General features: G+C 31.9%; 1 protein-coding gene across 7 annotated transcripts in view; it reads left to right on the plus strand.

The window, feature by feature from the left end:
- Positions 1-25,973, plus strand: part of LOC115210357 (neurexin-3) — a 304,944-nt gene that overhangs the window by 267,872 nt on the left and 11,099 nt on the right. For all 7 annotated transcript variants that reach the window (XM_029778911.2, XM_036502415.1, XM_029778912.2 and 4 more), the window contains 2 exons: positions 4,507-4,611; positions 7,976-8,063. In XM_029778911.2, the coding sequence (XP_029634771.1) occupies positions 4,507-4,611; positions 7,976-8,063 (193 nt within the window). The remainder of the gene's footprint in view (positions 1-4,506; positions 4,612-7,975; positions 8,064-25,973) is intronic.

The following is a 25,973-nucleotide window of genomic DNA, read 5'->3' on the forward strand; positions in this document are numbered from 1 at the left end:
AAACACTTTCATTTTACTTCAACAAATCCTAATAAAAATTTCATTACTGGTATAAATTTTATGCTACATTTTATGTATAAATTTCAGCAAACACGAACATGTACGTTAGATGTCCATGCAGTATTTCATACCTAGATAACTTTTTGTAACATCAATTAGTTAACCTTAAAGTAAGAGTTGTATTTATTTTCATGTTAGACTGATTAGTGTAAAATAGTGTACCTGCTCATATTACAAAAATCACTTCTTACTCTAACATTTCAAACCATAACCTATAAGTCTGGTTGTTATAGTTTCCAGACTTTTTACATCTTATATAAGGTATAATATAAAGATGAATATATGCATATGGTGGGGTGCTTTAAGGGTATCATAAAAGGTTTGGTTGGAGGCCCAACTTTCTGAGTTCTTTTATGGGGCATAGAAAATTTGAGGACTGCTGCAATAAGTGTGTGAATCTGAGAGGGGAATATGTTTAATAAAATACTAATTAACTGATCCCCCTGCATTTTCTTTTGCCCAAAGCCAGGAACTTTTCAGCACACCCTCATATGTACATGTGTGTTCACAGATATTCATTTGGGAAGAAAAGTTGTTTTCTACGTGTGTACAGTGTTTGTATCATATCTTGTGTGTTTATTAATATATTTATTAACAATGAACAAATGTTTGTGTGTGTGTGTGTAGATAGATAGATAGATAGATAGATAGATAGATAGATAGATAGATAGATAGATAGATAGATAGATAGACAGACAGACAGACAGACAGAAAGACAGACAGACAGACAGACAGGCAGGCAGGCAGACAGACAGACAGACAGACAAACAGAGAGACAGATAGTTATAAAATTTAGCTATAGGGATTCTTTAAGAATCAAAACACAACAGCATGAAAGATGCCAGACAATGGCTAGGCACAAACATGTAGAGGCCACAGTGAAATAAAACAATATTGTAGACTTCAATTGCTGGCAGAATACCATAGATATACAAGTACCAAATCCAATTTGTAACCATTGATCCATTAATCCAGTGAATCCTTGGTGTAGCATACGTTTAAATACTAAACATGCATGGTGTTCAAAATTTAAGACAGCTGTTTCAGTAGAATTTTATTTAATATACAATCCACCATCATCAAGTAAAATCTTACTTGTTCAAAATTTTACCTGATGATGGTGGATTGTATATTATGATGTAATCTTTTATGACTACCTTGAATAAAATTTTAGCAAAACAGTTGTCATAAATTTTAAATGTCATTTAAATTCATTTTATATATTCATTTATGTATGTATGTATGCATATAGCCAAGTTATTCTTGGATAAGATGGAAAATATAGTATGTCTGTTAGCTCTTGCTCTTTTTTTCCACCTTCCACCGCATGTATATATATATACATGTGGTGGAGGGTGAAAAAAAAAGAGTGAGAGCTAACAGACATACCATACTTTCCATCTTATCCAAGAGCAACTTATGTTAGGGGAATTTGTCTTAGAAGTATTTAAATTTTTAAGTCTCTTGAGATCTGAGTCAAAAAGAAAGCGATTATAGTACCATTTTGCATGTTCTTTTATACTAGAGTGAAGGTTTTATTTAATTTGAATAATTGGTACTTAATAGTTTGGGAGAGAGGCATCTGAAAAGAATAGTCAATATACTCAACAGAATATTTGAAAGGAGAGACAATAATAATGATAATAGGAATAAAGAATAAATTAAATAAACTTAAATGAGGACATTAGATCTTTTCTAACTGTTATAACAGCAGTTATAAAAGATGCAGTTTGACAGTGTTTTTAATTTTTCAGAAGTATTTATTAGTACATCATTTAGACAGCTTTCTTTGGCTGCATTCAAGTATATGAGTGGAGTAAATATATAAGCAATTTCTTCCACCCTGAGATGTATATGTGTATTACAAAAATTTTATCAAGTTCAAAACTGAGGTGTTCTTCAAATGCTCCAGAAGATGTTTAAAGATGCTTCATTTTTAAACAGAAAAATTATTAAACACGGAGAAGCATATGATTGAACTTAGTTTTAACAGGTTCTTTTGTACACAAACATTATATAACAACTTGTTAACAAATATAAATCAAAATATGGATTTGAAAATTTACTGTTGCTTGGATATACTTTCACTTATTGTAAGTATACATATCATATATACACTGATAGGATAAGTTGACTTATAAAATGAATGTCCTGTTTGACAGATTTTGTTCTAAACAGAACCTGTTATAAGTACACATGTGTGAAAATGTATATATCAGCACACACAATGCTGGACATACATAAATGGCTACTTCTATATGTATGCTTTATTTTGAAGTGAAAAATCTAACCCCAGAATAGAGATATATTGATTTTCTCTAGTTGTTATATTATTATTCTTTGGAGTATTAAATCAATTTTCTTCTGCTTTCCCTTCAGTTCTCCTGTCTTTCTGAACAGAATGCATTAAAAATAACTTCAAAACATTTATATGTACAGAAATTTTAATCCTTAGATTTTTATGAAATAAAATTTATTTTTTCATGAATAATAAAAGGAAGTTGTCTATAAAAATCTTAAATAAACAAATTTCAGTGTTCTAAATAGAATATTCCATGTTTTTAACTAAGATTGATTCCTTTTGGGATTCTACAGGTCTAATTGTGTGTGTGGGTGTGTGAGGGTGTGTGCGTGTGTGTGTGTAGGTGTGGATGTATGTGCGTGCATACACATGCATGTGCTTGTCTGTGTGTATAAGTGTGTGATTTTATTACCTGGATTTTAGAATCTTAGTTCTCAGAGTATATATTTTGTATTACTTGTATCAAAATAAGGTTTGTTATTATTGTTTTAATCTAGCTAGGATTTCAGTTTAGAGGAAGCATTGCTTTTGGATTATCCTAAAGAAATTTCTACAGTATTAGGTTCCAGTTTTACATGTAAAATCAAAGATTTTATTGTCATGTTCTAATAACAACTGTTACTTTCAATGAATAGTAAGGCCTGTTATTATATTCATTATTTGAATATTAATCTTAATTTAATTTCAACATGAGAATTTTAATTCATTGTAAGTTATTTGCATTATCATAAAAACAATCAAATTATTTTGCTTTCAATTTTAAAAGTGTTTGGTTTGTTTACATTTTTGTTTTGTTTTGTTTATTTGTTTTTCTCGGAATTTACCCAAGAGTATTTGTAACAATAAATATAATCCTTTAATTTAGAGAAAAATAAAATACTTGGGTATTGTTTAATAGAACATATATGGTAGATAATGATGGATATCCTAAAAGGAAGTAGCTGAGACAACTAAGGGGTAAATAACAGTATTATCTTAATATAATTGTTTCTAACACAGGCATTAGAGATTAGTCAACTTGACTGATACTTTATTTTATTGAACCTGGGAAGATGATGAGTAAAGTTGATCTCAGGAAGACTTGAACTCAGGCCATAAAGAACCAGCTAATATGCTTGTGATTCTTCCAATCCACTACTCTGTGTTTGCCTATTATGATAAAAGATAACAACCTGCTATATAATAGGGAATCAAAATATTCATTGTGAAATAACTTAGAGAGTAGAATTAGAAAATTAACAATTTATAATTTTTGCAGTGATAACCAAACTCATTATTAAAAATATAGTTGAGGCATTCCATATTTCTTGAATCTAATTCTATAACAAATAACTATGTTGCTTTGGAATAAGGATGCTTTGAAAACTGTGTGATACAAAGATTCATGAACTAATTTTTAGAGTAAATGAATGTACCAAATCTCTAAGCTTAAGTCATGCAATACTGAAATTCATAAATCTCAATTTAACCTTATGCAAAACTATCAAATCAAGAGAATTGAAAGAGAGTATTGATTTGGCGAGAGACTATATGATTCTCATTTTTAATCCCTTTTTGCAGTAAGACTGTCATATATAGTATCAATATTATACAGAAATCAGTGTACTTAAAATCTGTACTTCACCTACATTGATGAATTATTTAGCCTATAACTAATGCAACATATCCTTTGGTGTTAAGATCTTTCAATGCTCATCACTATTTCTCACCCCTCTAATTCAACTCATACTAACAAATTTACTAATATAATTTACTAGTGCTAAGGAAAAAATCTTGGACTATAATTAGAACGTTAAAACATTTTTAAATTGTTACAATAATGTTTTTAACAACAATACTTAGTGATAATTATATTGATAATGATGATATCGATTCACTATATTAAAATTCATTACTTATTACAGTAATGAATAATAGTCATAATAAAAATGATTTCATATATGGAAACAACTCTTAAGGAAACAAAAGCATCACTGATAAATATAAACTTTATCTGATGCAGAAGTAAAAAAAAAACTCATGTAAAATCTGGAAATTGGATTTCAAACTTATAATTTAGCAGTCATTCTGTTACATCTTCACTCATTCTGTGTATTCAGCTTGTCATATTCTTACATTCATGTTATCTAAATTATCTTTTACAGGTGAGCAAATGAGTATATTCAACAACCAAGCTTACATATACATTGGTGGAAAGAAAGATAGCTGGGACTCACAGATTCAGAAGGCATACCGTGGAGAAATATCAGGTACTTTCAGACACATTTCATTGTTACTTACTGTTGGGTTAGGGTTAGGGCAGCGGAATTATAATTAAATGTTTTCCAATTTTAACTCTCTTGTCTATTTTGAGACATAATATATTTAGCACTGCATTATCCAATATGTTCTTCCTGAAATGGTAGAGTGTCATCTGAGAGAGACTAGCTGCTATTTCTAGCAGGTTAAACAACTATTGAGAGATTCTTTCATTTGCTCATGTTTCATTGGTAATGTTGTTATGCATTTTCTCAGTCAGAATCTATTTCAAATTCAATCTAAATTTTATTAGTTTCTTAATTTGTCTGGGTCTTTTAACAAGTTCTAGTCCACCTTAAGTCTTCTTTGTCTGAAAGTCAACTCTACAAAACTTGTGATCATAGAATTTCTCCCTTTTCTTCACATTCATTCTAAGTATACGTTTTCACTACCTACAGCTTATTCTGTGAATGGTACATCTTAATCAGATTTTGGATTTAGTGAAGTTATTCAATTTATTTCCTTCAAGTTAAATAATATCATTTTCTTTTACTAATCCTAGCCTACAACTACATGAAAGTATTTCTCATCATATACATTATATTATCTACCTTTTATCTACGAAAGAAATTCTTTTATTGTATATATTTTCTGAATTTCCTCCAGCTTCTGCTATTGTCAGAATAACTTTTTTTTCTGATTCATTTCAATGATATAATAGAATTTCATACATGAAACATTTCATGCTGAATTGACAAGTATTAACTAATATAATAGCCTAGATTTTTTTTTCTTTTGAGAATAATATTGTTTCTGATTTTAAAAGAAATTGTTCCAATTGTTTCTGTCACTGTGTCTCAATTTAAAGAACATTGATATACCACAATCTGTTCAGAAACCATGGATATATGAAATTATAGTATATTCCATCTGCCTTTTTATCCAATGTGTTTAAGACATGTTCAGAGACGCTGGTAACATCTGTGTGATAAACAATATGATTGTTGTTTAACCACATGTTGGCTCTGGTTAAATAGATCTTAGATCAAAAGCATTCTAGCCAAGGCCACCCATACTTTGTTGCTTTTTAAAACATGTTTCAGATTACATTGCTTCATATGTATTTCTCTTCTGAAAATAGCAGGTTGTGATCTGTAGAGTATTGGCAGGCTATTTATAGCACATTGAATAGGCTCCTTTCAGGGCAAACTTTATTGATGAGTTTGTATCCCAATTATTACTAATGGTTAACAACCCAGTGTGAAATTTGTGCTTCTTAGCGAGTGTTTTGTTTTTATAAGTTAATCAAAAGAGAAAGAACAGTGTTTATGACACTTGTAGGGTTCCCAGACCGATGTGTAGCAACAACATCCCATAGATATGAATAGTACACTAGCATGGATTTTATTTGAACTTTATAGATGGTTAACTTGTAAAAGATTCTGGGATTCTAAAAAAAGAATCCTAGTCTTTGTAATGCAGTTTTGATAATGTTATTCATAAGGAAGATCATCAGATACAAAGCCTAGTATTTGTATGTGTATTAAAGGAGATAAAGTCGTCATGATTCTATTGATTGTTTCACTTGTGAGTGCATGGTGTTGGGTGTTTAGGTCATGTGTGAATGATGCTTGTGGATGTAAAGTTAAGAAATATTAAAGTATAGTATCATTTGCATAGAAGTGTCTATAAAAGTAGAGCAGGTTCATAAATGAACAGAGTTAAATCTGAAAGATGTTACTGAACCTTAAGACACACCAGAGTTGATAAGCTCCATTGGCACATGTGTAAGCTCCATTGGCACATAGTGCAAAGGGAAGGTATGAGAGAAAGTTTCTAATCTGATGGATATAGAGCATACCCAGAAAGTTTTTTCCTAAACATGATCTGCAATTTTGCTGATATTAAGTGTAATGGTGTAAAAATTATATCTTTTAATGTGTCACATTTGGTTGTAAATAAATAGATTTTAGTGAAGGAGGTTTTAATACTTAAGTGAATGAATTCCCTTGTATATTATTTGTTTCTGGAATAATTGTTAGAATAATAGATAAGTAGGTTGCTTAACATTTAGGAGCAACCCATAATTCTTGGTTGTTTTGTGAGAGAAAGATCATTGCACTTTTAGAAGGTACTCAGTATACTGAGTCATCAATTTATTCTGAGTCATTTAATGTTTCTTTTCTTTATAATGAAGTTCATAATAATATTATTGGCAATGCCAAGGATATGAGATTTCTTTTTGTGTGTGGAATGACAATATTGTCCAAGTGTTCCTCAAGGTACAAAATGATAATTTCTTAAATTACTAGTGAATGGGATAACAGTGAAATTGTTTTGTGGTGCAGTTAATCTATTTTAGAGTGTCAAAACATATAAATGATACCAGAGTATTGATATGGAAACAGTTGCTAATGACTAAAAGAAAATCCTTACCATTAGTATCTTGATTTTAGAATAGGTATACTACATCCCTGTATCTAGAAGTGTTGGCAAAGTGGAGGCTGTAAAATACTGCTGCAGAGGATCTGTCTAACTCATGCTACTTAAAACAATAACTTAACTTACAAGGAAACTTAAACTGAAACAAAAAAAAAGCTAATGTAACAAATTTTACAACCTTCTCTACAAATGTTTTCTAAATGAGAACATTTATTGGTTTTATCTTGTAGTTTAGTTTTTCTTTTCATTTAACAATGTTATATTATTTTAAGAATTCACTTCTTATCTTTACTCATTCAGAAGTCTTGATGTTGAATTTCTGGTGAATTTGAATTATTTTTCCATCTTAAATTGTACTAATTTTACCTTATGTTTTACAGTCTATATCTGTTCATCAAAATTAATCTTTAGTCCTAGATCAACAATAAAATTGCATCTTTCAAAAGCATGAGCTAATGTTTTTCTTCAAAACAGCATCTGATACTGAAAATTCGCTAAATCAAAACAACTGATAGAATCTTTATTTCTATCTCTTATGCTCCTTCCTAGAGTATAAACAACCAATACAAACAATCCCTGATCTTTGAAAGTTCATGCAAATTATTAACCCTGAATCACTTGCCTACTAATCCCACATTGCAATTTCAAAAGAACCATTGAACTAAGAATTTAACACTTTTTTCTAGAATACAAATCAAAAATTATGTCTTCTCTAAAGTTACTTCTTCCTTTCTTTAACATAATCTGCAATGGTATAGAATAACTAAAAAAATATATCAGACCTAACACACATTTGTACTCCTTAGCTAGATCATTGTTCTACACTAAACTGAATTTTATGAAATCATTTCATTTGTCCATTATACTTAATATCTTTAATATCTTTTATTTATCAAGGATTATTCTAAGTGATTCATCTGTATTTAATTTCAGGTTTAGTCTTTAATGGACTCAAAGTTCTTGACATGGCTGCTGCCAACAACTCCAGAATATCCATAGAAGGGAATGTAAAATTGGTGAAGTATGTCAACTAATTATAAATCACCCTTTCTGTTCAATATTGTATATTTTAAATGCTTAATTTCATATTACAACAGCACATGACATATAATGAGTCAAAAAACTATTTGTTTAGTAATGCATCAGGATCTAAAACATTTTGAAAGCAACAGAGAAGATAATAATCTCTCTTGTACATTATAAAATCAGGTAATAGACTTTTTAAAAACCATATCATGCATAAAAGAAAATTTAAAACATGATGTACAAGTTCTTGTCAAGCTACTGAAAAGATTAATTTTCTGAAGCTAAATCTTATCTTTAACAAATACTCTAAAATATGGTGACTTTGATTACCAAAAGAAAGAAAAAAACAAAAGAAAATCTATTTTGAACCTTGAAAGAAGTTCAGTCACTGATTATATATCGATTATATATTGTACTTTTTTCATTTCAACTTATATTTTACAGCAAAATCAGGTAATATAAGATCTTTGATCAAAATATCACTAATGAATATTCTTCATTTTTCCATTAATTTTATGTGTAACTTTATTCCTTGATTCCTACATCAAAAAGCTCTTTTTAATAAGCTGAAAATTGTATATAAGACAAATGTATATATTTTACTTGTATATTAATTTTGTATACATACATTTTATGCATATAAATATATAGCTTCTTTACATATCTGAATAAGCATATGTAAATATACATATATGCATATATTTGTGCCTGCAATTGTACATATGTATATCTGTTATTGTGTGAGTGTGTATGTGTGTGTGTGTGTTTGACTACACTTAATATATTTCAGGCATGCTTGCATCTAAATATATTTTTATGCATGCTTGGTTGGTGCTAGGATTTATCTTAACATCTTCCTCAAGACATTGTCCATTTTATTTGTGGATTATTTCTCCATTTATCCTCAGAGAAGGTTATCTTCTCTAACTAATATTGTTTTCGTTTTCCACATGCTAATTAATATTCGAAACTCAAAAAGTATCTTTTGTTATGTTAGTTTTGTGTCTCTCCTCAAACATGAAATTTTATAATTATAATGGACAACATTCTCCATTCATTTTTTCCAATTCATTTTATTCCCTAAATTGCAATACATAACAATAAATTCATTCAATTCTTACTGGTGTAAAATTTCTCATAGATATATTTTCTTTTGAGTATGATTAAATATCACAAATAATATTTCATTTTTTGGGTTATGCAATGTCACCAAGATTTTTTTGTGTGTGTTTCAAGAAAACAAAAGGCAGTATTTATTTTCCTTTATTACTCTGATATGATTCAGAAAAAGGTTGAATAAAAACTTGTTACTAAAGTTTGACTTATTAAAGTTGTTATAAAAGTTCGGCTGATGGAATTTTTTATTGATGATACACAGTACTTTTTGAGATTTTTCAGTATCTTTCCTTTATTTATGAATCCAAATAATCAACCCATTTACAAGCATTTACTATATCATTCTGTCTGTCTGTCTGTTGGCCAAAAGGTGATTTAAAAGAAAATTGAAAAAATAACTAAAATTTTGCGCTAAATATTAAAGAAAATAGTCCATGACTGCCAGTAAATTTAAAATCTTATCACCATTCAGTTTTATTGCCTTTACCATCATCTCCACCATTTTATATTTATTTATTTCAATTTTAAAGCCAAAATTTTATTTGCTTCTGTTACAGATTATATACATCACTTCAAATTTAATTATTCAGCTAGATAGAGATTCTTTTGAAATGAATTTAAATAAAGATCACCCATCTTTACTTTTTTGATTTTATTCCATACTTTAAATTTCTCGATCATTTCTTCATTTCTGGATATTGTCTAGTCCTTATTTTCTCTTCATATCTCATGTCAAAACTCCTACTCCTACAACTCTTTCTTCCAATTTCTCATTTATTAAAACATTTCTTCACTAGAATCCCTGCAGTGTTTGGCTTCAGTTTACCATAAATTCACTGACATTTACTACCATCTAAATTTTAATAACTTCCCAAAGAGAATACCCTTAGGAAAACAATCATCTCAGTTTATACCATTTATTTATAAAAAGTTAACAAAAAATTCTTAATTCCTTAATTATAGAAAATATAAATTATGTAACTAACTGAAAAGTCAAGAGGAAAATGTTGCATGTAAATTAATTTTAACCCAGCATCACCAAGTATAATTATGGGATTTTAATTTCACTTCCAGGATGCTTTATATTTGTGTTAGTATCACCAGTGCTCAGTAACCAACATAGATTATATTTTCTTTACTGGTACAATTTTTTATTAATTAGATTTAAGTTATATTAATTCATAAATTGTTTCTCAATAAAGGAGCAAAAAGTGGTTTGAAGCATGGCTAATTATTGTTTATTTTAGAAATAAGGATACTTAAAATATTCCAAATGTTTTATAGTAAGTACTATCATGAAAAATATAAACATAGTTAAGAGGAATATCAAAGTCTTTACAATTTAAGCAAAACTTTTCTTAAAATAAATAAGATTGGAATATTTTATGTGAACCTTATATGCATGTGAATATACCAAATAATATATTTGTATATATAACTATGTATTTCTTTCATGCATGCCTATCTGGGTATCTAGCTATGCATGTACATGAATGATTCAGTAATTAGTTTTAGTTTTATTTAATCAAGGTTTATCATGAAAGAAGCCTTTGCACATTTGATGTCAATATATTTTTAAAATGTCTTTGAATAATTAGAAATGAGGAATGTGTGTGCATATGATATAAAGATAAGTTAACCAAACCATTATCCTTACTTTGTGTATTCATACCATAAAAGAATAAATATCTTGTTCACAGTTATTCCTTGTCTGACTGCACACAATATTTCACTAGAGCTTTTACATTATTTAATTTTTTTTTTAATAATTACTCTTTGTGTCACCTCCTTTTTATAAGCCCATTCAGATTGAAAACATTCAACACTGAAATATGTTCTTGTTCTACCAGTGTCTGATTATTTACATCTAATAAGTAGTGATCACATACTCTATACTAAAAATTGATATTTATATTTCATTATACAGCAATGTTATGAATTAAATCTTTGAAAAACAATCCCTAAGGAGTACTTTCTATAAAAGATATTCCCCATTCATGCTCCTTCAGCTAAGCTTATCTGTAAAAGAGAAGTTAAAAAATACTGTATAATTGGATAACATTAATAATTATACTGCTTAGTCGAATAATTGCACTTCCCGTTGGCGAGCTGGCAGTAACGTTAGTACGTCGGGCAAAATGCTTAGCAGTATTTTGTCTGCCATTACGTTGTGAGTTCAAATTCCGCCGAGGTCGACTTTGCCTTTCATCCTTTCGGGATTGATAAATTAAGTACCAGTTATGCACTGGGTCGATGTAATTGATTTAATCCCTTTGTCTGTCCTTGTTTGTCCCCTCTATGTTTAGCCCTCTGTGGGTAATAAAGAAATATATTAAGGCCCTAATAAATTCAATCTAATCCTCATAAACAAATGTCCTTGAGAAGTTATAATTTTTTTTCTTCTAATTCTAGTATAATTGTCTGGTGGGGCTTTGTTTCTTTTATAATTGAAATTTTAGTTGTAAAGTTAGTGCAGACATTGTGCTTTAGTTAGAAAATAGAAGTTTTCCATCTGAGTTCTTGCTGTCTATTTTGTGACTAGTGAGTAGTAATACTTTTTATCAATTTGTTGTAATTTCACAATCCATAAATTCATCAATTAATACATTTATGAATTAACTAACATTGTTCAAAGAATGCATTTTAAGTAAATGGTCAGACGCTACAAATTATTGAGACAATATCAAACAAAAAGATATAGAACACTGATGTTTAAATTCTTAAATAAAAAAGAATTACATTCTCCATGTTCTGTAAAGTCATGCTTCAATGCTACATCCATTCAAAATCTATAAACTGATCAGCGGTAATTGAATAGTATGCACTTACTGACTTATTCCCTACTGTACAACCACAATTCTGGCATAGATGACTTCATTTACAAATCTATTTTAAACAAAACATACTTTAGTTTTATAAAAATATATATACTAGTCCAGTTGTTATTTTAAATATTCTGTGCAGGGATTTTACTATTTGACCAAATATGATATGTAAATGGTATTTGTTCCATCAGGGAAACTGCATCACAAGCCTCTGAACTTGTGACCATGTGATCAGTAGTACATAGAATGTAGAAAAAACATATAGTGATATACATAAAATGAAACATGTTTAATGGATAAGGGATCTATAGATTAGTAAGTATTCTTAGATCAATTCTATCAGACATTGTTAAATATCTCAAATATATTACTTTAATTATATATATATATATATATATATATATATATATATCCAATGGCATTGCATGGGTTTTTGCTACCCTGTTTGGTTTAAACAACATACATCAGATACACTACTGCATGCACACATACAGACACATATCTATCTATCTATCTATCTATCTATCTATCTATCTATCTATCTATCTATCTATCTATCTATCTATCTATCTATTTATCTGTCTGTCTGTCTGTCTGTCTGTCTGCATTTACATACAAAGGTTGAATTATGTCAAATAAATGAAAGAGTACTCAGTAGATGGTGTGGAGTGTATGGTTTACTGAAACTGAAGTTTTATCTCACAACTCAAGTTTCCTACCACTGTGGTCTTCAAGCAAGAGCCAATCACAACGTCATAAAATTTGAGTTGCAAGACAAAAATTCACCTCAAAAAGCTGTATGAGCACACGTGTGTGAGTGGAAACTTAAAGTATAACACAGTATGAATCAAAAGAACTGAAATATTACAAAGTTTACTCCTAGTGAAACAAGAATGTAAATACATTACATCTATACTTTTGGTGTGCAATGAAAGAATATGGAGAGCCTCCTAATGAGCAGTTTCCCAGTTTGTTGACTGCTCCTCAAAAAAACCATACTTTGTTTCATTCCCCCATCAGTAACATAGAATGCTAAATGAAATGGTCATAAATTAGAATAGCATCATAGTAGATAACTTAATTTGTAATTTTTATAGGCTCCTCATTAATTAATATATATTTTGTACAACACACAGTATGAATGAGAAAAATTTTAATAAATTTAAATATTGCAAAGTCTAATTGGGGGATGGATAAGAATGTAAACAAAATCTTATGCAAAAGCAAAAATGACATCTTTTATGCACACTCAAACACACACGCACACACACACACAGAGATATATACATACGTATGTGCATGCATCAATGAGCTTCCATACAGTTTCCACCTACCAATTTAATTCACAAGACACTGGTCAGCACAAAGCAATTATAGGAAACATGATGTTGCATAAACATCCTGAGCATGTGTGTGTGCTTGCATCACATGTATATATATATATAGGAAAATTAGTTTTGCAGTTTTGTACTATAAGTTTTGTACTATGCTCAGGTAGGTGTAATATTCATATCTCTGGTATTGGGTCCTATATTATTTTTATTTTAAATTTTAACTGATAATTTGTAATGTATGTGTGTGTATCCCATATATATATTAATGTGTGTGTGTGTGTAAAACTACATAATAGACATGCAAACATGTCAAATTCATATATATAACACATACATATGTTACAATAAATATTTATATATATATTACACATACACATAATGATTGGAGCATGGAAAACATTTATTAGTCATTCAAAAGCATGCAAAGATTGTTAACGTCATTTAAACATGTATTATTTGATGTTAAACTTTTTTGTCACATCAGAATTGCAGAGAACTCATGTCAGTGAGCAGGTCACAGTAAAATGAAAATTTTGATACCTGATAATAAATGTTTAAGTGAGGTTAACAGTCTTTGTGTGTTTTTAAATGGCTAATATATGATTTCTCTCTTACACTAATTTTAATCTCAATACAACCTCACAGCCAAACTACATGCTTGTCAAATACGTCTCTGATATAATTAAAAGAAACAAAAATTGCGAGTAATAGGATTAATATTTTATCTCATTTTCAAAGAAATACATGCAAATACTTTTGCATGTGTATACTTTGAAAGAAATTGCAACATAGTGTTCATTGTTTTTGTTCTTGAAATTTTGGTTACTCAGTTAAAGCCAATAAATCATAATACTTTTGCAATTATCTTGAAAGTTTATGAGTGGCATAATGAATAAAAGAAAGAAGTGGTAAGAAGCTTGCTTCCCAACCACATGGTTCCAGGTTCATGGTTCATGGTTCCACTGCATGCCACCTTGGGCAAGTGTCTTCTGCAATAGTCTCAGGCTGACCAAAGCCTTGTGAATGGATTTGGTAGGCAGAAACTGGAAGAAGCCCATCGTATATATGTGTGTGTGTGTATGTGTGTGTGTGTAAGTGTGTGTGTGTGTGTGTGTGTGTGTGTACGTGTGCCTCCATTGCCACTTGACAATCAGTGTTGAGGTGTTGCATCCCTGTAACTTAGCAGTTTGGTAAAAGAGACCGATAGAATAAGTACTAGGCTTAAAAAAATAGTACTGGGGTCAATTTGTTTAACTAAAACCCAGCAGGGTGGTGCCCCAGCATGGCTGCAGTCAAGTAACTGAAACAAATAAATGAATAAGAAAAAAAAAAATATATATATATGCACAGGTGTGGGTGTTTAGCAAGAAGCTTGTTTCCCACCACATGATTTCAGGTTTAGTTCCACGGCATGATATCTTGAATATGTGATTTCTACTACAGCCCTGGGCTAATCAAAGCCTTAAGGGTGGATTTGGTAGACAAAAACTGAAATAAGTGTGTGTGTGTGTGTGTGTGTGTGTGTGTGCATGCGGGTTTGTATGTGGAATTATTACCTTACTTGTAAACCTACTAGGGTTGGCAACAGGAAAGGCATCAAGCCATAGAAAATCTGCCTTATCAAATTCCATCCAACCTATGTGAGCATGGAAAAGTGGACATTAAACTGATGTTGTTGTTGATGATGATATACATATGCATATATATATAATCATCATTTGACACCCATGTTCTATGTTGGCATGGGTTAGATGGTTTGACAGGATCTGATGGGCCTCATGTCTTTGGCATGGTCTCTATGGCTGGATGCCATTCCCAATACCAGCCATTTTACAGAGTGTACTGGGTGCTTCCATCATGCAGCTTATAGCACTACTAACCCTAAGAGAATGGCGGCAGTTTTATGCATTTATATATGTGTGTATGCATGTACATTTGTGTGTATATATATATTTCATATAATTGAACTTAAAACTCAGATAATATTTGAGAACAATTAACCTGGTTATATAGATATATGAATAAATGCTTCAAATATTTAAATGCAAGGCAAGTCAAATAGAAGACAAAACATATTATCATAAAAATACAAGTTTGTTGCAACTCCATGCATTACCACAATGACTATTATAGAGTCTGTCATTTATCACTGTTACTGTTACTGTCATTCATTTAACTAATTTTGCTTCTAAAATTTCAACATCCTCAGTAAATATTACCGGAATGAGTAGTTGCTAAACTGTAGGGTTCTGCATAATTAAGATAGGATTAAACTAAGAATTTCCTCTAGAAGTGTTTCAGAACTTGACAAACAGCAACCAAGGGAAACAACTTAAATAAAATCTGTTGAAATTTTTAATAATATACAGCATACAGATGGAAGTGAGTCTAGTTTATAAAGTCAAGTGGTGAAAGTAACAGATTTATTTTGATCTTAGACCTCCTTAGCAAAACATTTCCTATTCAAATGGCAAGATTAAGAGATTAAAATCATTAGCATATCTACGAATATGCTAAATGTAGTGATGCTGATTAAATACATTTCTTAGCCACATTATTAATAATTATAATCAGTATCACTATATTCCATTGTACTCAGTTCTTTTTTATTCCTCATAGACCTACAGGCCTTCACAGAGAAGTTTAAGATTAGCTGTCTATGGGAATACCTATATGCCAATTATCTAGCTATCATAGCTGAATCTATAGGGGAATTAGAGAGGAAATCCAGGCTTAGAAGCTGAACCTAGTATCAAGAGGTCTTAAGGTAAGAGCTTAACAAAGACAAAGGTTTTAATAAGTAGGGAAGAAAACAAGACCCTTCTATCCTCAGGGAAGTGCCTTGCTCACTAAACAGAAAATGAGTAGGTATAAATTCGATATGTTGTACATATTGTAAGCCATGAATGCACAAGAACATGAAATGTAGTAGAATAACAGAACATAAGCTTCATATGTAATAGATGCACTGGAGTAATACATACTATGAGCACAATGGAAACAGAATCTCTTTAAAACCTACAAGAAGTAACTGATGGCTTTTGATATTTAGGAGATGTAACTAACAGTAAAGTTGGTTGCTCTGAAAGACCAGCAGCCAGGCTAAGAATGGTTGTAGAAAGTTCAGGGAGTTACTACCACTGCTGGCAACAAAAACCCCTCTCCCTTAAAGTGAAAAGCAAATTATATGACATTTCAATTAGAACTACAATGTTGCATGATAGTGAGACATGGACCTTCAATGTAGAGGACTTGAGAAGACTGGAATGAAATGAAGAGAGAATTCCCCATTGGATGTGCAATGTAAGTGATCATGAAGGGCATCGTACATTGAGATAAAACTGAGCATAAAAGGAATCAGATGTAATGTGAAAGAAAGAAAACTGTGCTGGTTTGGGCATGTGATGTATATGAATGAGGACATTTGTATGAAAAGTGTTGATCACTTAATGCGGATGAAGGTTGTGGAAATGGGAGACCAAAGAAGACATGGTACAAATTGGTGAAAGCTGATTTCAGGATCCTGAACTTCACAGAACAAATGACAAGGGACCAGGATGACAGTTGATATGCTATCCAGAATGTGCTCTGTGTCTGTGTATACATAACTAGACCTTCACGCAATGTCCTCTTCAAGACACCCCCACCACCATTTGTCTCTCTAACTATAGCTTTTCCCTGATACTACTAGTCTTTCTCACTGCCTCAAACCATTTCACTTGATATCCATCCTTCATCCTTATACTGTCCACTCCACCTGCATTTTATATTGATTATCCCATTGAGCAACAAAATTATCTATTCCCCTCTACCACTATATGTGTCTCATTCTCCCCCATGCACTACACCTGCCTCTTTCCCCCTCACTTCATCTCTCTCTCATCCTTTCCTTGTCTACTGTGTCATCATTACAATTATGCTGCTCTACACTCTCCCATACATCATTGGTAATACCCCAGCCCTTATCCACCATTCACTACATCCACCCCTCGACATTTTGCATTCAGTCCCAATGTGTGGCATCTTCAGCAAGTGACAACAAACCAACCAAAGATTTATGAGTGGTTTTGATAGACTGAAACTGAAAGAAGCCCTTCATACACACACACACACACACACACACACACACATGCACACATGCACACACACACATATAGATGTATGTAGGCATTTATGTATATGTGTGTGTGTTTGAAGGATTTCATATTTGCCTCGCATTTTGCTTAGTGGTTATAAACAATAGCTTCACTAATGGTGTCATTTGCTTGCTATCCATGACAAAAGCATGTCCAGGCTTCTTGGCATGCCTTGATATGTTGTGTGATCTTTGTAAATAAAGGGCTCGTTTTGTTGTTGTTTGTTTCCAGTTCTCCACATAAGCATGCCCAAGCTGTTTGTTGTTTGATAGACTAGGAGCTTAAACTTCACTTGGGAGTTCACAACAGGAAGGGCATTAAGCCATAGAAAACTCTGTCCCAGCATATTCACATATGGCCTTGCAAACATGGAAAAGTAGACATTAAAATGATGAGGTGGAGGATGATGATGATGACGACGACGATGACAACGATGATCCACTCCAGTCCACATTATCCAAAATGTCCAAAAGTTTAGATCTACTGATTTTAGTGGCGTTACATCCATTGCTTATAGTTTGCTTATAGTTTTTAGATTCTAAATCCCTGAAGCAAGATATTTTTGAATAACCTCTGTGGTTAAATGGTTTTCAACTCACTTATTACATAAGTAAAAACCTGCAGTTTTTGTAATTAGTAAGCAGAACATTTCAGTGAGGTATTTTATCTCAGCCATATCATGAAATTAATAGCCTGCTATTCAACAGACATGTATATTAAACAATCTCAGCAGGGCTTTAAACATACATGTACCAAGCAACCAAATAAATTTGAAATGTGTACCTGTGTGTGAGTGTGTGTGTATGTGTGTGTTGTTATCAAAATATTGAGATAGAAACAAATATGGCATATTACTATAGAAACTATTCATACAGCTCAGTATTCTATTGCCTAATATTCTATTTTTATTGCTAATAATGCAGAAATATGTGAACTCCAGATCAATAAATTGAGCCAATCAATATAATACATGTATACATAGCTGCAGGTACATACAATTACACACATATACATATGTATGTATGTATTAGTATGAATATTTCATTATTATTATTATTATTATTATTATTATTATTATTATTATTAAGGTGGCAAGTTGACAGAATCAGTAACAGACTGGGCAAAATATTTAGTGACAGTTCATCTATCTCTTTGTTCTGAATTCAAATTCTGCCAAGGTTGACTTTGCCTTTCATCCCATCAGGGGTTTATGAAATAAGTACCAATCGAACACTGGGGTCAATGTAATAAACTTATCCTCTCCCACAAATTGCTGAACCTATGCCAAAATCTGAAACCATTATTATTATTATTATTATTATTATTATTATTATTGAGTGAGAGAGCAGTGCATGCCATCAAAGTGACACTGGGTTAAAATATACAAAGCCCAGTATACCCATCATGACTACCCATCTGATAAGGGTACACCAGGCACAGGCATCACAACCATATGTGTGCAACATAGTGCTCTCATATCAAGATAAACAGTGCATAACCTTGCAGGTGGAGCCCAGTTAGAATTTTCTTCAAATCAAGGAGCCCATCCTGCTCAGATAGGTCCCTGAATAAGGATTGTTTAAGAATGATAAACAAAACATCCATGTTTCCAGAGGTGAATTATCCAAACCCCAAAGACTTCCTTTCAACACATAATCTGATGCTCCCCCACTACTTCTGCTTGTGATCAGAGATGCGCATATCGTCAGCCACTAAGGGACATGCTCAACTGGTTAAGGTCAAACAACTGACAAGCAAATATGTGGCATTGAGCAAGCCAGTGAGCTGGCAGAATCATTTGCATGCTGGAAGAAATGCTTAGTGGTATTTCAACCACCACTATGTTTTAAGTTCAAATTCTGCCATGGTTGACTTTGCCTTTCCATCATTTTGGGGTCGATAAATTAAGTACCAGTAGAATACTGGGGTCAGTGTAATCGATTTAAGTCCTCCCCAAAACTTCAAGTCTTGTGCCTATAGTAGAAAGGATTATTATTATTATTATTATTATTATTATTATTATTATTATTATTATTATTATTATTATTATTATTGAGTGAGAGAGCAGCGCATGCTATCTAAGTGACACTGGGGTACAAATATGCAAAGCCCAATGTACTCATTATGACTACTCATTTGATAAGGGTACATCAGGCACATGCATGCATACCATTTGTGTACAACGTGCTGATCCCATATCAAGATAAATAGTGCATGACCTTGCAGACAGGACTCAGTTAGATTTTTCATCATGTCAAGTACCCCGTTCTGCTTCAAAGGCCCCTAAATAAGAGTTGCTTAAAGATGATGAATGAAACACCCATGTTTCCAGAGGTGAATTATCTAAACCCCAAAGACTTCCTCTTAACACATGGCTATGATGCTCCCTCACTACTTTTGCTCATGATCAGAGATTGCACATATTGTCAGCCACAAAGGGACATATTCAACTAGTTAAGGTCAAGCAAGTGACATGCAAATCTGTGGTTTTGAGTAGAATATTTACTGTAGGCCATCTTTTATACCCAGACAAAACAATATGCATGATAACACTTCCAACAAGTTAAGATCAGAAACCATGAGAGCCACTGCCTGGGACTGCATCAGGGCATTTATTATTATTATTATTATTACCATTATTATAATGTATGTTCTCCCTGGCTCATGAAATCAGGACAGTTAATGAGTGACCTGAAGATCTGTAAGTTAATGCCAATACAAAAATAGTAGGCACATAGAAGTTCCAGAAAAACTGTTTGAGGTAGAAGAAAATGAGCAAGTTGCTCAGTTGAAAGTTCAGGAATTGAGACAAAATAAGAGAAGTAATGGGCCACATAGTCTATTTAGAGAATCAGAAGTCAAGATATTAATGATAGAAGAGAGAGAGAGATGAAACAGTACATCTACTGACCAGTAGTTGTAGTGTATAGTTAGTGAATTTTTGCCAATCAGCCAGATGGTTTCTTTTGTATACCTGATAATACTTTTAGCAGCAACTCATTTCAGATAAACATTCTGTACTTTAATGTTGGTTACACTTCTCCTTTTTTGTAGTGATTAGAACAACATCCATTTTTCAATTTTTGCTCTTAAATCCTAATATAAGTGGAGCAAGTTTAATAATGTTATATTTGTGTGACTGACATGAAAAAAATTCATCAGGTATCATAAAGGTTGGCCATTTTTAACAAGTTTGAGGATTTTTAACAGTGTTCATGTATAGAAAGTACATAGATGCAAGATCGTTTCATCTTTATGTGAAGTGATTAGGTTTTATTGCATTTGAAGGTAACTACTATATCATATACTGATTACATGTATGTGTATGTGTGTCTTTATGTCTGTGTTTATCTCTAACCACAACTTGACAATCGGTGTTGGTGTGTTTACATCCCTGTTATTTTTGGCAGTTCAGCAAAAGCGACCAGTAATATAAGTTCCAAGGGCTCTCTTTATGGAAGTAATGTTAGTTCAGTGTTAGGTAATTAATGTTAGAGGAAGGATAATACCTATATAGAAATGTTGAAGAGAGAGAATATTGGTAACAGCTACATATGTATTGTTTGATTGAGAGCAATGCTATTAATATAAATAATGCAGTTAATCTCTAGCACAAGACAGGGCACACAGGTGGATCTCATTAGGTGGCATGCTTAACTAAGAGGCTCTAGTGTTAGATACAGCTAAGAACTTTCCTTGATGCTAAGGGCAAATACACTGATATTCCCAACTGTGCAACATGAATGAAACACGGCATTGAAAAACAGATCACTATTCGATCTGATTTAGTGGAAATGATGAAACCATACTAATATACAACTGTGTGTATCTGTGTGTGTGTGTGTGTATAAATATATATATATATATATGGGTCTACTGTGAGGATTCACTCTGTAAGGTGGTTGGTATTAGGAAGGGTATCTAGCAATAAAACCCTGCCAAAACAGTGAAGCCTGATGCAGTCTTTTGCCTAGTCATCCCCTGTTAGGCCATCCAATCCATGCCAGCATGGAAAATAGACATTAAACGATGGTGATGATGGTAGTTTAGACTTCTGGCGTCCTTGGTTACCAGACCATATCCCTGCTCATCGTTATCTGGGCAGAGATTGCTGTCTGCAAGTGTGAGCCCCACGAGTCAGAGTGGCTGTTCCAGTGCATCTCCTTCACTATTATCCAGGACAATGCCTTTTCCATTTTGTCTGCTGGTGCCATGAGAAATGTTTCTATATTGTGAGAGGCAAGATTCTCCATATTTGAGCAATGTGAAAAAATAGAAAAAATAGAAAACACAAAACAAAAAGAGATTTTAAAAAATAGAGCAAAGAAACCAGACATATGAACCAGGCAATAAATCATTGCATTTTCTGTGAGCTTAACTTCCGGGAATTCAGTGTTTAGAGACTTAGTATATTGTTCATATTTTGCATTTTCGCTATATCTGTTAATCTGCCAGTTTCTCTCTTTATCTCTTTTCTCTCTCTCTCTCCACCCTTCTCTCTCTTGCTCACTCTACATACACAAACACATGTAAATACATATACAGACACCACACACATACATCCATATGTGCTGTGTGTATGTGCATTTGTGTGTGTGTGTGCATGTAAAAGGTTATTAATTAAGATATGTTAAAGTACTGAACTACACTACTGAGCACATGGTCATGGGTACAAACCCTCCTAATACATTCACTAGATTATAGCCTTGGCAAACACATAGTTCACTATACCTCCATTTCTTTGATTGTCAACAAATTCCACTATTACTTTATGGTTGAATAGTTAGTGTTCAAAAAAGGAAAAAGTATTTATATATATATATGTGTGTGTGTCTGTATATATATATATATATATATATATATGTGTGTGTGTACATATATATATATATATATATATATATATATATATATATATATATATATATATATGTATATGTACATATATATATATATATATATATATGTGTGTGTGTGTGTGTGTGTGTGTATGTATGTTATGTACATACACATATGCATATTTATGCACACAGAGAGAGAATGACCAGAAAGAGACAGAGAACATATATATATATGTATGTATGTATTATGTATGTACAGCACACAAGCTATTAGCTTAAAGCCCAGATATATCGACCACATTCTGATAAAATTTCTGTATGGTATTATGTTTTCCTGTGGCAATATATTTTCAAACTGGCATTTGCTTTTATTAAATATTTTATTAGGTTACTTGTATTAGATTAGATTACTAATATTATATTATTAGTTTTATTCAATTACGTGTTGAAAGCTCTTTGGTCCTGCAACCTGACATAGAATTTTTAAGACTTTTGAAGCAGTCTATTTATTACCTCCCAGTGGATAATGCTCTGTCATATCTCAATTATGGAAATGGTTACCACTTAATTTCTTCAGTGCTACATGTCCTTGATCATGTCTGGGCTTCCATTCAATAAGCTCAGGATTATGAAATGCTAAGCAAAAAGCTCTGGCATTAAATTTGGCTTCTAATAATGAACAGTACACAATTTTATAAACATGTTGGAATAACAAATTTCTTCTTCTATAACCAAAAATACTCTTTATCCTCATGAATAGAGGAATATGTATGCATATGTGCACATTTTATTTATTAATAAATTAATCAAAAGAGTTGCCTTTTATGTTTCTTCAAGAATAAAAATAACTACGTGTGAATTTGGCATTTGTTAATGTTATAGAGAATTATTGAAGGTCAATGATTGAGATGAAAACATTAATGAAAATGTAGCCCTGGCCAACAATGAGTGGAAAACATTTTCATGCAATGTTTAAACTACTCAAGTTCATGGAAGAGTAGGTGATGGATACATTGAGTGGATCTTGGTTGGCTTAAGAAAAATTATCTTAGTAATAGAAGAAACCAAGAAGTCACAGCCAAATAGCTAGCTGAAGTGAATGGTTTTTAGCATGTTGGTAAATGAAAACTTTATTTATGTTTTGTAAAATGTTATCAACTACTTGGAGATAAGTATTTCTCAGTTCAAATGAGAAATATCAGACTCCATTCAGGCAGTTTTGGTTAAGTAAAGAATGCATGATTTTTCTGAGAGCCAGAGTTATTATTAAACCAAAGTAGTTATTTGGTCTCTAATATTTTAAGATATAGATTGGTTTCAAATTTTGGTACAAAGACAGAAATTTTGAGGGAGGGATAAGTTGATTACATCAACTCCAGTGTCCAGATGGTACTTATTTTATCAATCCTGAAAGGATGAAATGCTGTTAAGCATTTTGCCCGGTGTGTTAATGATTCTGTCAGCTCACCACACTATTTTAAGGCATAAACTATGAATAAAAGAGATGCATAATTGTTTACTTCAAGAGACAAGTAATATCTATCTTGGTAATCTTGCACATTCACTTAGTGATTCTTCTGTCATTAATTTAGCAAGTGTAGTGAAGTCTCTGTTTTGCTGTTGTCCTCATAATAAGACTTAAACATATGCTGAGTTGTTCCATACTCGTCGAAATAACTAATTATTATAATTAAAATTCAATGATTAATATTTTTACCTCTGCATATTATTCCTAGTTAATTTTTTGTTTCCTGCATTAAATATAGTAACAATAATTTGATAACAGAAGGAAACATTGCAAAGTAGATATATCTCTTTTTTCTAAATCTACATGTTTTTATGTACTTGTTACAATAAAAGAAATCTACACACTATCACCAAAGACATATCAAATATATTTTTACAAATGGAAATGGAATGCATACCAAAGAATACAGAGTAGATTCCAACAAACTAATAAAGGCATTTTATATTGATTCATATATTTTGTTTATGCACTCCAGCATACACACACACACACATTTGTAGATGCTATCTGGCCAAATAGTTAAGCAGTTTAACTTGCAACCACAAAGTCTCAGGTTTAATCTTACAGCATGGCATCTTTGGCAAATGCTGTTTTTATAGCTTTGGGTTGGCTGATAAGTGAAACTGGATTTATGGGAACTGTATAAATGCCCATCAAGTGGATTGTATCAGTAATCATGCTGGTTCTGCCTGGATATGTCTGTGGAAAGCTTATGTTAATTCAGGAGCAGCTTATTTGGTTGATGAAACAACTGAATCCTCATTGTCAAATGATGGAGGTTTACTGCACACACACACACACACATTCTTCTACTAGTTTCAAGCATTTGACTGTGCCCATGCTGAAATATATCCTTCAATCAAGCTAGTCAATCATCTCAAGTTCAATACTTATTTCAGTCTGATATTTATATTATCAACTGAACTCATAAGTTACAGAACATAAAAGGACACAGCACAAACTCTAATGCCAGTTTTTAGACATGTAAATAAATGCAAATTTGAACACATGCAGCAATGAGCATTTAGAGGCCTACTGGGCAACAACTAGCTTGGCTAATTAAAAGCCAAATGATCAGTCTACTGGTAGTCACTCAACAAGAGATATTTTTGTTGTTGTTTGTCTCCAAATAGCCCTGATTGGACAAATCTTGATAAGACATTCCTGCTATGAGTATACCAAAGTATATATTGTGTATCTTGGACTGGTATTTACCAAGAGTTTGCTTGATTAGAGCTAATCTCAAGCTAAATTATTATAGCTCTTACTGGCTAAACCCTCAGTGGCTTAGTCACTTTGGTTGTTAGCTTGTTAAGCTAGTTGGCACTGCATTATATTTTCACCTGGTTGTGCTGTGATCCATTTGCTACTGAATGATATACTTTTTATCAATACATGCTCTCTGCAATCCAGAAGCCATGTTAGTTCTTACAGATATCAGGATTGCTACAGCAGAAACTAAAGGTGGCAATAAACAAAAAACTTGATTACTTTTTTTATTATCATAATTAAATGATAGTGTCCATCACTTTTCAGATGTTTTTAGACTGAGGTGAAGATAACTCACTTACTCTTGCATATTTGAGGGGGAAATATGGGCAGAGATAGAGTTCCAGCTGGATTCAGCTCTGGAGAAAAGGGATTAGGAAAGTGTTTTTGTATGGGGCTTGATGCCTAATGAATCTAGAAATAGCTTATGTATTAGACTTTATGACAGCTTAAAAAGTGTTATTTTCCACCATTCCTTGCTAAGTGGACATCCTCTCAAAATAAGAGAAGTGTTTGAATGATGCATGTGTTAATGTAGTAGCACTTGAATTGCATGTTGCATGTGTTAGATATATGTAGGTAATATATTAAATGGTGTACAATGTGTTTAGTACTTGATGGGAGTAATAGGTGAACTACAGCAACTAAAAAGTATTCAAGAGAACAGAAATAATTTAGTTGAAAGGAGCATATGATAAAAGCAATAATAAATATAAGTATTATGAAAGTGTTCTCAAAATTGTAACCAAAATACAAGTCAGATAAGAAAGCATTTATGTAGTTTGGACCATGTAAAAACTTAAAATAAACCAAGAAAATGGCCATGATTAAGAAAAAGTTTGCAGGGAATCATTTTGCT

Source organism: Octopus sinensis, linkage group LG4, assembly GCF_006345805.1.
Source record: "Octopus sinensis linkage group LG4, ASM634580v1, whole genome shotgun sequence".
Taxonomy (NCBI): domain Eukaryota; kingdom Metazoa; phylum Mollusca; class Cephalopoda; order Octopoda; family Octopodidae; genus Octopus; species Octopus sinensis.